This window comes from Hibiscus syriacus, unplaced genomic scaffold (genome assembly GCF_006381635.1).
Source record: "Hibiscus syriacus cultivar Baekdansim isolate YM2019G1 unplaced genomic scaffold, ASM638163v2 tig00110597_pilon, whole genome shotgun sequence".
In the NCBI taxonomy this organism is placed as follows: Eukaryota; Viridiplantae; Streptophyta; class Magnoliopsida; order Malvales; family Malvaceae; genus Hibiscus; species Hibiscus syriacus.
The window spans coordinates 4,782,978-4,799,538 of record NW_024062795.1 but is presented as its reverse complement, the minus strand read 5'-3'; the positions used below and the strand labels follow the sequence as shown (position 1 = coordinate 4,799,538).

The window sequence follows — 16,561 nt, the reverse complement described above, 5'->3', positions numbered from 1 at the left end:
ACACCTTTCATTTTCCAACAAAAAAAAACACTTATCATTTGCAAAAAGAACACACAATCATAAGACATAGATTTGCAAGTTTGAATTCACAAGATGAGTTGACAAAGCCATTAACAGTACTGCTGAGTGGAAGACAGAAACAGCTCACAAACCCATGCTTTGCCCTTATTTTTTGAAGCCAGTGAAAAAAAAAGCATTTTGAAACCCCAAAAGATACGTATATGAAATCCCATACTTGAATATAAACATTATATGTATATATATATATATATACATATAGCTTTGTTAAGGTTGCAGTGAGTTTTCGTTGTCAAAGCCTAGGGCATCCTTCTTTTCCAAGGTAAAACCATGAAAGTAGACAATGGTAGTTGAATATTTGACCATATATGTAAAACAATTGCAGGAAAAAGCACGCTCATGCACCCTTTTACTTCTACATATATATAAACCCCTTCAAGTTTCCAGCCGAGTACTTGTCTTTCTTTGCTGGTTTTTTTCTTCTTGGTGGTATCATTATCTATGGGGTTTCTCAGAGGTCTTGTTGCAGAGCCAATTTGGCATACTGTCCACCTCCATTGATGTACTTTGAAATACCGGAGGCGGCCAGTATGTCAAACGGACTCTGTAAATTTCTCTCAGAGAAATCCTAAGAGCAGTTAATGGAATACCCTTCAAGGATCAATCTTTTTTTTTTTTTTGCTGCAACTTTAAAAGAAGTGTAAACATACTGAAACTCTTCAGGTAATCTCTCTTTTTCTTGCTTAGCATTTGTTTATAATCAGATGTAAAATATAAATATTTAAGGAGAATTTAGTGATTAATAGCATGAGTATAATGTATAAGTCAACCATCTGTAACAGCTTTGAAAAGTTAAAGCAGGGCAAATTCGACCTTTTTGTTTTCCCCAACCTTTTTCATCGAATGTAATGATGGTGTAAAGATGAGAACTTTCACGTTTTTATAGCACCTTTCATGATTATTGTGAACATGTGTGTTCCACTGTCAATGGCTCTTACAATTTCTCTTTTCTTTCTTTTTTTAGTTTCTTTCTTTAAAGGCTTTGGATTCCTAGTAGGAATATATTGGAAAGTGGCTTAAATCCCAGAGTTCCATTTTTGCTGAACGCGTACTGTTTTAATCACCCTTCCATATCTGTTCTAATGTAAAATGAAATTGTTGATGAGACTTGTAGATGGATTAAATGGGGTGTAGTGATCGTTTGAGTTTTATTTCTTCTAATTTGGGTCGAAAATTATATATGATGATACAGTAATTATTAACCGAAGTATTTTGTCCTCATTTCGAGGTAGAATAAAAGAAAATAAGAATGAGGTGATTTCATTGAGATATCATGAATCTTTTTTCAGTTATACTTAAGAGGTTTTATAACGAGTCTTTAGTGTGTGTCATTCATAAAGTCATAATGAGTCTTTTGATGCAGGAGAATCGGAGATGTTGATGTATCCTCCATTAAAATGACGGTGGTGGTGCAGTAGCGTTGATGGCCAACTGCAAGCCGATAGCGCAAATATCAGGGAAACTGCAAATGAAATAATTAGGATCAAATGCAAGCGTGATATTATCATCCCCGTCAAAGAACCGTATGGATTTGTCGCTCACGGTGCATGTATCATGTCCCTCTTTATCCACTATTGCAACATCAAATGTCTGATCATATATGAATTCTGCAATCAAAAATAAATCAACATCTTATACCAGCTTCGCTTTTTCGATCCATGAACATTTCTAATTAACATAATCGCGTATAACGTACCTAGAACATTGCCGGCATGGAAATCTTTTCCTTGAGCCCAACCTTGCATGGTGATAACCGGATCCCATCCTTCTTCACCTCCGACGATATAATGCTGCAGCGTATACGAATGAATGGCCTCGTGTTGAAGCTGAAATGAAAAACACCATTGCTGGGAGTAAGATTGAGCTACCTCTACTTGCCATTATATTAATCTTCCTGCACAATACTTAAGAAAATAATGCATTCTATGGAGGTTCAAGATAATTAAAAGATAATTTGAGGTATATTCTTTTATGGAAAATAAATATTTGTTCTTCATATTCAAATATTCTACTTTTCTTTTGGTAAAACACTAACATGATAATCAAGGAAATTTATTTTAGCTAATAAGGTTAAACGGAAAACATAAAAGAAAATAAATAAATTGATTGATTGACTCGTGCATGAATTATAATAATTCCTTACATTAAGGGTATAAATCAAATTATATCAATTTAAGATTACATCCCACGTACAAAATATACTTCATATTTTTGCAGTTTTAAGTGGGCTTAAATATATATTTTATTTTTAAGTTAACATTCAAGTTTTAGTTATATTTATTATTTTGATTTTTTTATTAATAACATTGATTCTTTATAGTGTGATAATATAAAATTATGTCATATGTCAATAATGATATCATCATTTATTTATTAAAATCTCTTTAAAATTAATTAAAATTTATAAAAGTAGCAAAATATTTAAAATAAAATAAAAATATATTAAAATATTAATCGGCTAGCCTTACTAATTACTCTCTAATCGGTTAGTCTAGCTTTACTCATTTGTTATTTGTATTCTAATCTTCATTATGTTCTTCATTTCATCAATGGGACAAATTTTGTTTCTCTAGGATATTTTGCTTAAAGATAGACTGAGATTCGAACCTAACGAGTTCTGACCCGATCCGATTCTATTGAATCAAATTTTTTTAATAAAAAAATAAGTTCGGGTGGTTGAGTTTTTTTAGAGAATATGTTCGGGTCAGGTCATATTCGAACTTAGGCTGAAAATACTTGACCCGAAAAATAATATAATTATATTTTATATATATTTAAGGATAAGTGTAATAATATCCTCTTTATATTTTTTTCAATTAGATTCATGTTTTTATTGAATAAAAAATATTTTTTTATAAATATATTTGTTTCGGATCGGGACAGATCAGATTCAGGTTTTATCTCAAAAAACGGGTCAGATTCGGTTCGGATGAAGTCACTCTAAATCCGAATCGGGTCGGATTTCAGGTGAAGAATCTACATTTTTCGGGTTGGATAGGGTTGGACGAAAATCCGATCCGATCCAACCTAACTCATGCTTATCTCTAATTTTACTCTTCCTTTCACCGTTTTCATTTGTTTTCCTCACATTCTTTATTTAATTTGAGTGAGAATTTTCTTAAAATTATTCAAATAAATGTGTGTACATTTACGGTTGAAACATGTTTTTTAATTGACACAATATCATTGGTAATTCTACTTGATTATAATAATCTTTTATTGTCACGAAATGCTTAAGCCTTTTGAATTGAGTTTGAACTTGTCGAGTTCGGATCTCATACCTATTTTTAAGCAAAATATTCAAATCTTCCGTTGAGAAAGACAAACAAAATTTGTCCTATTGATAAAATGAAGAAAATATTGAAGATTAGAATACAAATAAACAAATGAGTAAAGCTAGACTAACCGATTAGAGAGTAATTAGGGAGGCTAGCCGATTAATATTTTTTAATATATGTTTTAATAAAGAATGTGAAGAAAACAAATGAAAACGGTGAAAGGGAGAGTTCTTAGAAAGGATTGGATGCAGGTCGGATAAGTCATTTTAAACCCAAATCAGATCAAATTTCAGATAAATGGTATATATTTTTCGGATTAACCGGAAACTCGACCTTGCCTATCTATAATTTTACTCTCCCTTCCACCGTTTTCATTTGTTTTCTTCACTTTTTTTTTTATTTATTTTGAGTGAGAATTTTCTTAAAATTATTCAAATAAATGTATACATTTACTGGTTGAAACATGTTTTTTAATTGATACAATATCATTAATAATTTTACTTGATTATAATAATTTTATGTTAAAATAACATTGCTGTCATGAAATGCTTAAACTCTTAGTATTTTAAATGAAACCATTTAAATAACTTTTGTTGCTGTGAAAATACAAGGTCTCAATAGCAATATGTAAAACACACTATATTTTAATTGTAAAGGGAGGATAAAGTAAAACCCTTAAAGCATTAATCATCAAGATCTCCACCTAAACCATCATCATTATAGATTTTATTATTTGGGACCACCGACAAGTAATCACTCAAACAAAGCAAAAGCTAACACTAGATTTGACACCAAATCTCACATTAATGCTTAATGCAAGCCGATTATTATGTCATGGCACTAGGCAGCAATGACTGCTATTTTCATTCCAGCTTCACAGTGACCAACATAACTGCAGATGAAGAAGTTTTGGCCCTTTCTTAGCTTGATCTGATCCTTGCCTGAGCTGAATACATTAGCACCTTTTGGTGCTTTGCATGAACTATATCCGGCTCTGTTCACAGCTACCGCATTGTGGATCGAAGGGTTGTAATTGAACACTGCAATTACAAAATACATTATCGCATAACTTTGTGTTAGACACGACTGTTAAATACGAATATGTTCATGAAAACAAATAATTTTTATCTGTCATTGATGATTTGTCCCTTCTGATTTAGATAGAGTCGCAACCGGTTAAAAAATGACAGTTGACCGATGTTTTTGTATTGATTAAAGTAAAGGAGGATGAAGAAGATATATAGAGGTTGTGAAGGTCTCATCCCTTTATCGGTCTATATTGAGTATTTATAATGATTTTTAGTGCATGTATCAATAGTAAAGTTATCATGATCATTTATAAACTAATATTTGGTGGATTGGTTATCAAACTTTGAATTTTATTCTGATGTAGAAGATGAACCTGTTAGAGGTCTTGTCTATATACTGTAATTGATTACAAGCTTGTATTAAGAGGATATATATTAGTTAAAGGCTCTGGTGGGACGAGAGGCCTATCTAAAGACCTTGATAGGTAGAAAGTTGACAATTTTAACGAGTTTAATTTGATGGAGGTTTAGAAATTTCTAATGTCATCTACGAAAAAAATAACAAGATCTTTCGGAGAAAAATAAAGTTCGAGTCGAGTAACATACACAAAACTCGTATGAAGTTATGAACATGTTTAAATACTTACCTGGTGTGTCTCCGGCCCTAAAGCGCTTGCCTTTAGTCCAACCAACGGTGTTGAAAGTCCAGCCACCGCTATCTCCGACCGTGAAAGTTGCCGATCAAGCCGACTCAAAGTGGAGTGACAACAAGCAGAGCAGCACCGTGGCTGCCACTGCACTGCATCTTCCCTGAACCATTGTTTCTCAACAAGTTGGAAAAGTAACAGGGGTGCAACGGTTTTCAGAAGGAATAGGGTAGTGAGGAGCCTAGCCAAGGGATGTTGGCCCTTATAATGGGGTTGTTTGTTGGGTGCATTGGGTGGTTGGCCCTTATATTTGGGTTTGAATTAGCAATAAAGATAAAGACAGTATGGGTTTAGGGTGCTAATAAGTAAGAAGTCGAAGAAAATTGGTGAACTTTAATGGAACAGCTTGTTGTGGTATTTAAGTTTCCGAAATTTACGTGGCTAATAGAAACATATGACGTAGAAAAATAGAAGGAAAAGTGATAAAGCAAATTATATAATCTTTTACCTTATGGTATGGTTGATTAATTTAATTCGCGAGGGTGAAAAAGCCAATTAATGGCATTAAGGTGGCATTAATGACCCTGAAACTTAGATGAACAGATGAAAAAATGAAATGAAATTTGACATTGCAACTGCTGAAACGTTAAAGAATCCTCATAAATGTATTTTAAATAATGATAAAGCAATTCAAGTTCCATTATTCCAGTATTCATCACCATCCGGAAATGCCTTTCCCAGCCCTCTATATCCAAAACTGAAGTATCTTTGGTAACAAAACTCTGTATATTCTTTACCTTTGAAGGAAAAATATAATGTCGCTTCTTTCCCTCAACGAATAGATTCTTTGTCGTCTATTCTGTTTTGATATCCGTTGTTCCCTTCTTGTCTTGTTCTTTAGGGCTGTTGGTAGTCTCTTCCACGGGGCAATCGGGGTTGTACTTTTCCATGAGAAGGGTCAATTCCTTTTCGAACCCTTTCTCAAGCTCAATCAGCTCCTCCCAGTACCTCTGTGTGATTGCCAACCTTCTGTCCTGATGACTTTTCATCAGCTTCTCCCTCTCTAACTCGAATTCCTCCATCCATTTTTCTTGGGCTGTTACCTCTATCTCAGAAGCACTGAAGGTTTAAAAATTGTTAATTTATAAAAACTGAAGGTTCAATTATGTGTTGGACACAGATATCAAACACTGAAACTTAAAACGGAAGTAAAGTGCCAGATAAGGTAGCTAAATGGTACCAATATGGTCTAAGATGGACACAGCAGTATGTAGCGGGTCAGCAGAAAACAAAAACTGTTAATACCTTCTAGCATGAACTCAATAGGCCATATATGAGATCTCAAACAAGATATCTTGAAGCATAACTCTTACCTATGCTCACTTTCATTATTTTTCGGATTTGCATTTGATTGCTTAACTCTCTCCCTCGCTGCACTCAGCAGCTTCTCAAAATTATCTTCCTTCAACTGTATGGCTTGGCAAATAACATTTATTTTCTCCTTAAAATATTGCTCTTTGGTTCCCAACTGGAAATTAATGCATGGAGATAACAAGTTAGAAGATTCGATGTTGATTTAAATATACCGAGTAAAATATGGAGACGAATCAATGCCAAAAACGGGCATGTCATGAATTGACTTCTTAAAGTTACCCTAAGTTCAGCTTCCCTACAAGTTATAAAAGCAGTGACAATACCAATAGAATCCACCAAGTATGATGACCATTTTACCAAGTAGTGAAATATGAAGAAGGTGGTTCCAGGGCATCCTTCATGTCCTAACTTGTTGGCCATGATTGGCAACAGAAGTAAAGGAATACAAAGATTTTAGAATGTTACCTCTTCTTTGTTCTGCTCATGCTGCAATCTACTTTGCTGCCTCGCAATACTATATTCCTCTGTTGTCTGTCGGAGCTTCTCGCCCAGTTGTCCTATAGACTCTGCAAGGACTTGTGAGTGCTGCTGTTCTTGAGCAACCTTCTTCTTAAGTAGGATAAGCTGCTGACTATCATTGTTTATCTTCTTTATCTGGCTCTCAACCATCTCTTGGTATGATCTCATCTCAAATTTTAGCCCGGACTTACCTGCTTGATCGCGTAGGTTATCAAACATGACTGTGAAAGGAAATTACATTGCCTAAACAGATGATATTATGCACCTTCCGTCATCAATCATTTGTAAGGTTTAAATTCTATTACAAACTATAGAAGCAAAACATCAGCCACTCAGCACATTCAAATGCATGGTTATCTACTATTCTTAGTAAAATAATTGTAAGTTTAACGGCATTGTCACTTTATCCCAGTTCCCAAATGCGATTAAACTGTCATGCGCTGGATTAAAAGTTGTTTTGAGATTGACTCCTTCCTCCATGCTCAAGTGAGCCGTGGTTATCAAAGAAATCAAAAATTTGGAATGAAAATGAAGCCAAAAGAGAAAGCACTATAGATCACCTCATCCAAGTTTGCAATCACACTAAAAGTTGAAAACTTTCAATTAACAAACTAACAAAATAATAGTTCCATGCTAGCCAAGTTTTAGTTTAGTAATTTATGAAATATTCTTTGGCCATTTTCATTTTAGGAAACCTTGTATTATATCATAATCAATCGCTGTGAAGTAGCTCTCTCAAACTACCTTATTGCCTTGCTATGACAAATCGGAGTTAATTTTCATTTCTTTATCTAGCTTCTAGCTCATGCAAGCACACATGTACACACATTGACATGATATTTTGGGGGTAAGAAGAGAGTGATTAGACCTTGAGAATGTCGATTAAATAAATCCAAGTCTTCTTTCATGGCAATGTAGCCATAGAGTTGGCGCTTCCCACCTGGACAGAATGGAGCCCGTGAACAATCCCAGGCATCCCTATCCCTCCCTTGCTCTTTAAAATGCTTATGCAGACGTGCGGCCTCTAGATACCCTGCTGCTGAGCTCTTAAAGATCAAAACACTCATCCCCCGGTGCCCTTGTGGACCGTATGAGTGTCTTGCTTTTACTGCTGCATACGAGCTGAAGTAATTGAGAAGCTCTTGATTTCCCATTCCAGTCCACTGATGAAATGATAGTCAGTACAAAGAAATCAGGAGCATACTAGTAAAAGAGAAATTTTACCGAAAAAGCACAGTAAGCTACATAACGTTTTCTTGGGGATTTTTACAATATAATTTACTGGAGGAAAAAAACCGAAAACAAATGATGATGGTCATAAACTACCTTGCCGTTTTCATCCTGTTCATATCGTGTATTCATAATGATAACCATTGGAGGCCAAACAATCTCACGATCTGCAACTCTATCATTCAGCCCTTCCCATTTGCCAAATGCATCATTTTCTGGTTTAATAAAAGCTCCTCTCCTCCGCATCTCCTCAACCAAAACTTCAGCAAATACACGATGCATCTTAGCTCTTCGTGTTGTTTTAGTCATGGCATGAGCCATTAGGGCTTGCATGCCTCGATACCAGTTGATGGCTCCTGGCCCACTTTGACATGCTGGACAGTGCCACCGCCGAACTGGTGAAAGAATCTCCTCAACTGTCAGTTTCTCTAAGCTTTCAAAAAACAAAGCGAACCACTTGTTCTTCTTGCGCGCTTCATGGCTCTTCTCATCATCTAAATCAGAAACATAATCATCGATATCATCACTATCATACAAAACACCATTTTCATCATTGTCGTATTCATCATCTCCATTTTCATAATCCAAATTATCACCAGTTTCATGGTCTGGTATAATTTGGCCATCCTGGGAGCTGTTAGTCAAAGCGGAACCAGATTGATCAGGATCGCTCCTTCCATGCTCTGAAGATGGAAATTTTATACTACTATTTCCCCACGTTTTATCACCTTGTTGTTTCCCAGAAACAGCATTTTGAGTTGGCCAGGCTTTGTCAGCAGCCTTTTCTGAACCACGATTACTTTGCATCATAAGTTTCTGATTCACATTCGGATGTCCCCATGCGTTGGGAGTATTATCAGATTCCAACAAATTCTCCTTATCACCATCTTGTGCAGAAGCAAGCTTCATGTCTGCCACATTCCGACTCAGTCGATTAGCTTGGCGACTAGAAACTTTATACACACTCTGCAAGTCAGGACATGGATCAGTAGCATCTGCCATTAAGATCTCTCAAAAGCCTTTTTCCCCGAAACTTCTCTTTCTATGGAACCTAGTTCTGGATCACTGATTGAATGAAAACATTGGTCAATTCCATATATTAAGACACAATTCAAAAGCCTACCACATAACCGAAATTAAATGCACCATTCGATCAACAATAAATGTCACACATACAACAACTTGATGAAAACTTAAGGACAAGTAAATACCAACTACGTGCTTATCAACAACATAACCCGAATGCAAGAGTTCTTCAGAAAAATTATTCCTTTTATCCCATCATGTCAAAAGATAAGGATTGCATTAAACACTTAAACAATAGTACAGCCAATGTGAAATCCAAATAGGCCAATTTCACAGCATAAACTGAATAATCTCTCTTTCAGTAAAATCGAAATTTAAACTCAATAGATCTTTATGTAGCTGATCATAAGCAAGGACAAGCAACAAATTAACCACGGCAAACTAAAGCAATAAATCGTTTCAAAGTGTAAGATTTCATTGCAAACCATGTTTCTCCTTCCTTCTTGAAGAAATATAACAATGTGAAATTCACAAAGGCAATTGATGAACAAGACACCCCAATAAAAAAACATAACGTAAAATAACGTTTTTTTAAATTCTCCTCAGTCCTTGAAACTCACATGGAAGGAAACATAAACAGTTAACATCAAACATCTAAGAGCAAAAACAAAAATACAAACTTTAAAAGAGATTTTGATGAAACTGGAGAAAACACTAATGTCATGCATGGCTAGAGATTCCAAAATATAAAAAAGATGATTCTTTTTTTTTAAAGAAAAACTTTATACGAACAAAAAAAAGGGGTCTTTTTACCTGATAATCAGAAGTGCCACGACAGAGAAGGAGATGCCCACAGATAAAAAGGTAGTGGTGTAAACAAGCGAAAGAGGAAGAGCATTTAAAATACAAAGTGTCCAAGGAGGAGATTTGTGGCGCACGCGCATAGTTGAGAATGGAGGTTCGTTCATAAATTAATTAATTTTACCTAATATGACGGCATTTTTCCTAATATATTACTTTTTTTTCATTTATTTTTTCTTATCAGACACCTTTCAGATATTTTTTTCGATCTAACACCCTTTGCAGTAAGACGCGCTCCGTGCAGTGCGCTTTACGTTGATCTGGCGCCACGTGGGGTAAGGCGTAGGGCATGGGCCGCACCTTACCTGCAAATCTGACACGCGTCAGAAAGACGCGCCTCCTACGACGTGCCTTAGGTTTAATTACATACCTACCCAGACCGTTTACACCCCCTCCCTCCCTATAAATACCCCCATCCTCAATCACTTTCATCACATCAAATCCTCTCAACTTCTCTCAACCTCTCTCAAATACTGTATTCTCTGTTTAAGGTATATTTTATTATATTTAATATTTTGTATTTTATTTATTTTAGTATTTAAATTGTGTAATATTATATTTAATTAATTTTTTTTTCATATATAAAATGGAAAACGGTCTGCTTCGCTTGGATGGAAATCATATATCTCGACATTTTACTGATACGATAACATTTTAACGTTTTAATTTAATTTAAATTATTAGTAATAATTTATTTATTTATTTAATGCATGATTATTAGTTTAAAAATTAATTTTTGGAATTATTTATATTTTAGGAGAGAGACTGTATATTAGATCCTGTTATTAGGAACCTTAAGTTAGTGATAACTGACTGTGTCATGCCGTATTTAGTAGAGGTTGGATTCGGTCACATAGGTAGATATGAGGGTCACTGTAAAATAGAACCAAACCTTATTGCCACCTTAGTAGAGCGATGGAGGCCGGAGACCCACACATTCCATCTTCCGTGCGGAGAGTGCACGATTACACTTGAGGATGATTCTATGCACCTGGGGCTTCCGGTGGATGGAGATGTGATATCGGGGATGGCGCACGGTTCATGGACTGCTTTGTGTCGGGACTATCTAGGACGTGTCCCGGAAAATTTTAATGGTGGTCGGATACCGTTAAATTGGTTAGATGCCAATTTTCGGGAGTTGAGCGATTACGCCTCTGATGATGAAGTTAAAATATATGCACGGGCATGCATGTTGCAGCTAATTGGAGGGTTACTGATGTCGGACAAATTGCGCAACCAAGTTCGCTGTATGTGGTTGCGACATCTTGGCGACTTTCATCTGGCCTGATCACTCAATTGGGGCTCGGCAGTTTTGGCTTTCCTGTATAGGGAGACGTGTCGTGCGATTGACTATAGAAAAAATGCTATCGGCGGATGTCTCATGCTGCTGCAGTCTTGGGCGTGGTATCGATTGCCCTTTTTATGTCCCGTTGTCAAGAACTCATTCGTATTTCCACTACTATTGAGATAATTATAAAACTAATTTCATATATTAATCATTTTATACATTGTATAATAATTTTTTTTCCTTGAATAGGTGGTCTACTGATAGGAAAAATCATCAGGAGCTACCTGATGATTTAGAAAAAATGAGGGTGTTAATCGATCAGAAGGCTGGCACACAGGTATGCCTTTTAATGTTTAAAAATCGATTTTAGATTATAGTTGTATAATTAGATTATTATTTTGATAAAAATTATATATATTTGTTTTAGTTTGAATGGGTGCCATATTCTAATGATGATGTAAGGATGGTGATTCCACCTAAGTTGAGGGGCACCATTAGATGTTTGGATGGAGATGGTCCCTTTGATATGTTATGCGATCGTCGAGTGGCACTCCACTGATCGCGTGCTCCGGCAATTTGGTTGTTTTCAACCAATTTCGGAAGCACCTCACACTATGGACGAGTTGCATAGCACATATAGACGCGACAAGACCGATACATATTGGCGGGTGAGGCATCACGAGTGGGTCGTACTGTGGGAGGATCCACATCGGCGCCTTCCCCGTAGAGAGCCCATTTTTGCTAACCTCTTCATGGTTGCTGACGATTATTATGAGTGGTTCAACAGTAACAGGAAACTGTTTCTGCTTTCCGATGATGCACGAGGGTGGACCTTTCAGCGACGTCGACAAAGACATTCACCAACACAGCACCATCGTCCCCTGACTCGTGGACGGAGAGCATGTACTTCTGATTCATCCTCAGCTGTACCAGCAGGACCTTCACAGTAGCCACCGTCTATAGTGACTTACCTTCTGCAGCCATATGTGATGTCGTCATCGTCGTTCCTTTACCCGATGCCACCGCCGCCGCCGCCACCATCACATGGTTTTATGACCCTACCGTCACCATCGTCACCGTCACAGAGTTTTATGACTCCTCCTGGAGGATATTATGGGTCTATATTTGTAGATCCTATTTGGGGTTCATATGCTGGATATTTGGCGGGTGCAGCCTCATTACCTATGGCCGCAGCACAGACACCTCATGTATAGTTTTCACACTCGGCAATGTCTGGGTTTTATGAGTTTTCCAGTTTTTACAGGCCGGTGGGATAGTCAATCATACACCTCCAGGGTCCTTATTCTATGGAGGTGTTTCATCGTCATCAGCTCCTCCTCAACAAAATGTAGTTGTTCAGGATGACGACGACGATGATGATGACAGCGAGGAGTCACAACTAGTGATACGAAGAAATCCTCCTCGAGACCGACAATCACCGTCTTGCGAAACACATTCGCGTCGCAGACATCAATAGATTTTTTGTAATTATATTTGTATTTAGTTGTTTATTGGATTTTTTATTGTAATTTTTTTATTTATCATTTAATACTTACTTTTTTCATTAATGTGGTTGGATTTATTTTAATTTATTTTGTTAAATTTCTTATACAGTTTTGTTAATGTATTTTGGTTAATTTTGTTTATTACCATTTAATATCAGTTATTGTTATTTGGTTATCATTTACCATTTAATACTTTTTGTAAGTTTGTTGTATTTAAAATTATGTTTAAATACCAAATTGTTATTAGTTTGATAAAATTTAATAATTGTGTTCTAAAACTTTCTTCAGTTTGTCACTTATTATCTCTTTTATTATAATCACATATAACGCCAACATTCAATCTCGTTTTCTTGTATCATTTTTTTACTATTCATCAGCGGTTATCGAATAACATTAACTTTAAGTAAATGTAAATTAAAGTACAAGAATTATTATTTGATAAACAACTACATCATGTCATCATCAATTGTTATTTGATGACAACAGAAGTGGACATGTTTTTCTAGTGTGTCCTGGGTTTCTACAATGCTCACATCTTCGGTCTTGTCTAGATCTTTCTCGAATATCCATATCGCAATGAATTCAATTGGATTTTGGACGACCACGCTCCCTCAATAAACTTGGATTTGGTACAATCGGAAGCCAATCCTGAACCTCATCAGGGTCTTTATCATTGCCTATAGGGGGAACTCAATTTCGTATACCTTATAAACTTCAGATAGTAGGTATACGGGATCCACAAAATGGTTATAGTCTTGACGCGTATGCAAGCAAGCTTCTATCACATGAGAGCATGGATACTTCAGAGCTTGAAAAAACCTGCAGTCGCACGCTCTGTCATGTAGATTTACTCTTAACGACACAACTTCAATCCCTTGAAGAGGTCGCATCAACTCTGTGACACGAAACATTTCATGCCTTCTAGAGAAGTCAGATATAGACATTTCATTTGATGTAGTAATTTTTTTCTGTAGATATGCAACTAATCTAGGGTGATAGACATGACCGCCTTGCATCCAGGTTTGAGATTGTCCTCCGAGCTTTGCAAAAAGAGCCCCCAAACGAAAAATATATAGTTTTTACCAAAGCCGCTACAGGTAAGTGACGTGCACCCTTTAAGGTTGAATTGATTACCTTAGTCAAGTTGGTTGTCATGTGTCCATATCGATATCCACCATCATATGCGTTCATCCATATTTCTTTATCAATGAGGTTGATGTAATCGTATCATTCCTCATTCTTCGCCCGCAAATCTTGAAGCATTGATTCAAACGTTCGAGAAAGTAGTTAGTAACCTGATCAAAAAATGTATAACTTTCTAACTTATTTTCTTTGTAAAATTAAAATGATCGAAAGATAACAAACTACATCAGTTTCACTTACTCATGTTCACAATTAATTGACACTCATCATTCTTTTTGTACCTTCCATGGTAGTTCGCAGCAATGTGTCAGAGACAATAACTATGTTGAACAAAGGGTGGTTGCCACATTGGACCCAAAAACTCCATTGCTGCTTTGATCCCAGCTCTACGATCTGAAATGACACAGATTTTTCCCATCGTGATAACATGTGCACATAAGTTTCGGAGGAAAAAAGCCCAAGAATCTGTATCTTCTCATTCGACAAGAGCAAAAGCAACTGGAAGAATGTTGCAATTGTCATCTTGGATAACTGTCAATAATAAAACTTGCTTGTATTTTCAATACAATAAAGTCTCGTCGATCTGGACCACAAGCTTGCAGTATTTGACATCATTAACGCACTGTGGGTAAGTCTAAAAAACCCGGTAGAATTGGTATCGATCGCGTAGAACTCGATCATTATGGTATGCATAGGAGGTTTCGAAGTCCACGTTTGTCATAGGATTCAACGTTCGCACCAGCCTAAACCAACCTGGAAGTACGTTGTAAGATGCATAACATTCGCCATGAAGTTTGATAATGACATTTTGTTTTGCCAACCAAGATTTTAATAGGAGACAGTGTACCCATACTGCGATTGTATAGTTGAAATCAACACTGCAACATCTATATGAGAGCTTGCTTTTACCATGAGCATGATGGCTTGGCATATCACTTCAGAGTCTAAGTTGGGATAATCTTGGTTGACCCCTCCAGCACAACATGTGTGAGGACCGTTGTATACTGTTAGTTCTCATCTGTTGTTTTTCCTCTTCGATACCCAAACCATCCAATTGCATCTGTTTCGCGTTGGGCACAGTAACATACATATTTTTTGGTCATGGAGCGGTCGACTCTGGACTTAACAGAATTACGGATATTATAATTTTTAATAGCCATCGTCGCTTCTTATTTGTTTGAAAACTTCATGCCTAAAGATAACTCACCATTATTTAGTGATGAGTAATATCCATAGTCACCGAGATTAGGCATATCCGCAAATTTTGGCCCGTACATTGCACCATAATCAGCTTCATACATATGTGCAGGAGGGTCAGTTTGTGCCACATTTCCTGGAACTTCATATACATCATCATCATCCGAGTTGAATTGTGGTGATTCTGGGTGAATGAATACTCCAGTCCTAGCACCATCCGCACCAGACTCACAAAGCGGTTCTTATGGTGGAGATAATGGTTCCTCCATGCTCTCCATATTTAGGTCGAAGAACCTATTACTTGCATGCATTCCCCTTGAACTGGAAGGCATATCGACATTGAGATCGAAAAAGCTCGCAGTCGAATGCCTCCCCATGGAGCTTGAAGCCATCGTGTCAAATGGATAGTGCACATATTTTTGCGTCGATGGCATCTCCATATTAAGGTCAAAGGGATTTACAGATGAATGCATTCCCCTTGAACAGCACGCAATGTTGCCATACAGATTGTTCGTCGACCCATCTCGGTATATATCATAAGGAGTTGCAGATGAATGTTTCCCCATTATGGCATTAAAATCATTACACATTATTGTCGTCGGTTTGTCAACTTGATCAACTTGTTCAGCTAGCCCATAGTGGGAGCTTAATGACTGACCCAAGCAGCACGCACTTGAACAAAATTTGCATACATCTCAATATCGGCGTCTGAATAATTACTTTGAGATTTAACCATCACTTCAACATCATCATTGTTCGATAGTTCGAACGCTGTATAAGTTAATGGCAATGATGATGTTGGAAATCCGTACTGCAACGACGACATTCTTCTACTACTTCCAACATGAACCTTCCTCAAAATCTTCGTTATCAGCTCCTCAAGAGTTATGTTTCTCTTGAATGATATTTTAACACGCTCATTTGATACGAAAACAACGCCAGTTTCATCTTCTCGAATTTCACCATCATAATAAACAATAGCTGAAAGTCACGTCATTCTTTGAGTTTAAAAGTGCGACAATATTATATCTGCAAAAAACAACTGAAACAAACATGATTAAATAAATAATATATGAACGAAAATATAACATAATAAATTTTTTACACATAAACTTATAATATTTTTTCAAATAATCATAATAAACAATAAGTATAATAAAAAAATTATAACAAAATTACCTTATAACGAAAAATCGCACGAACTTCTGAATCAAATATGAGAAGATTGCCGAAATTATTGACTCGTTGACAGAATTGTTGTATTAATTTATAAGTTGAGAGGGGAGATGTGAGGAGTTTACCGGGGAAGAATGGTATTTATAGCCGAGAAAAGTAGCTATAAATATACAAGGCGCAGTACCTGCCCCGCGCTATATATAATTGAATT

General features: G+C 36.3%; 1 protein-coding gene and 2 pseudogenes across 2 annotated transcripts; all 3 read right to left on the bottom strand.

The window, feature by feature from the left end:
• Window positions 1–1,470: 1,470 nt before the first annotated feature.
• Window positions 1,471–1,959, bottom strand: LOC120134251 (annotated as a pseudogene).
• A 2,183-nt stretch (window positions 1,960–4,142) lies between these two features.
• On the bottom strand, window positions 4,143–5,246 carry LOC120134711 (annotated as a pseudogene).
• A 391-nt stretch (window positions 5,247–5,637) lies between these two features.
• Window positions 5,638–10,043, bottom strand: LOC120134710 (protein SUPPRESSOR OF GENE SILENCING 3-like). 2 transcript variants are annotated; one of them, XM_039151152.1, is made up of 6 exons: window positions 9,994–10,043; window positions 8,251–9,219; window positions 7,793–8,087; window positions 6,871–7,115; window positions 6,405–6,499; window positions 5,638–6,150 (listed from the first exon to the last, which is right to left on the bottom strand). In XM_039151152.1, exons 2-6 carry the CDS (start codon window positions 9,154–9,156, stop codon window positions 5,886–5,888), a joined length of 1,806 nt encoding a protein of 601 aa, XP_039007083.1. In that variant the 5' UTR covers window positions 9,157–9,219; window positions 9,994–10,043; the 3' UTR covers window positions 5,638–5,885. The 2 variants fall into 2 exon arrangements, with proteins under 2 accessions (XP_039007083.1, XP_039007082.1); XM_039151151.1 differs by having other exon boundaries at window positions 5,641–6,150; window positions 6,405–6,559.
• Window positions 10,044–16,561: the final 6,518 nt, after the last annotated feature.

Excerpts from the sequence above, each read along its gene's own strand:
- LOC120134710 (XM_039151151.1), bottom strand. The coding sequence starts at position 9,156 with ATGGCAGATGCTACTGATCCATGTCCTGACTTGCAGAGTGTGTATAAA. Across the intron at positions 8,088-8,250 it reads AACAGGATGAAAACGGCAAG|TGGACTGGAATGGGAAATCA; the intron begins GTAGTTTATGAC and ends TCATTTCATCAG. Across the intron at positions 6,151-6,404 it reads AATAATGAAAGTGAGCATAG|TGCTTCTGAGATAGAGGTAA; the intron begins GTAAGAGTTATG and ends TTAAACCTTCAG.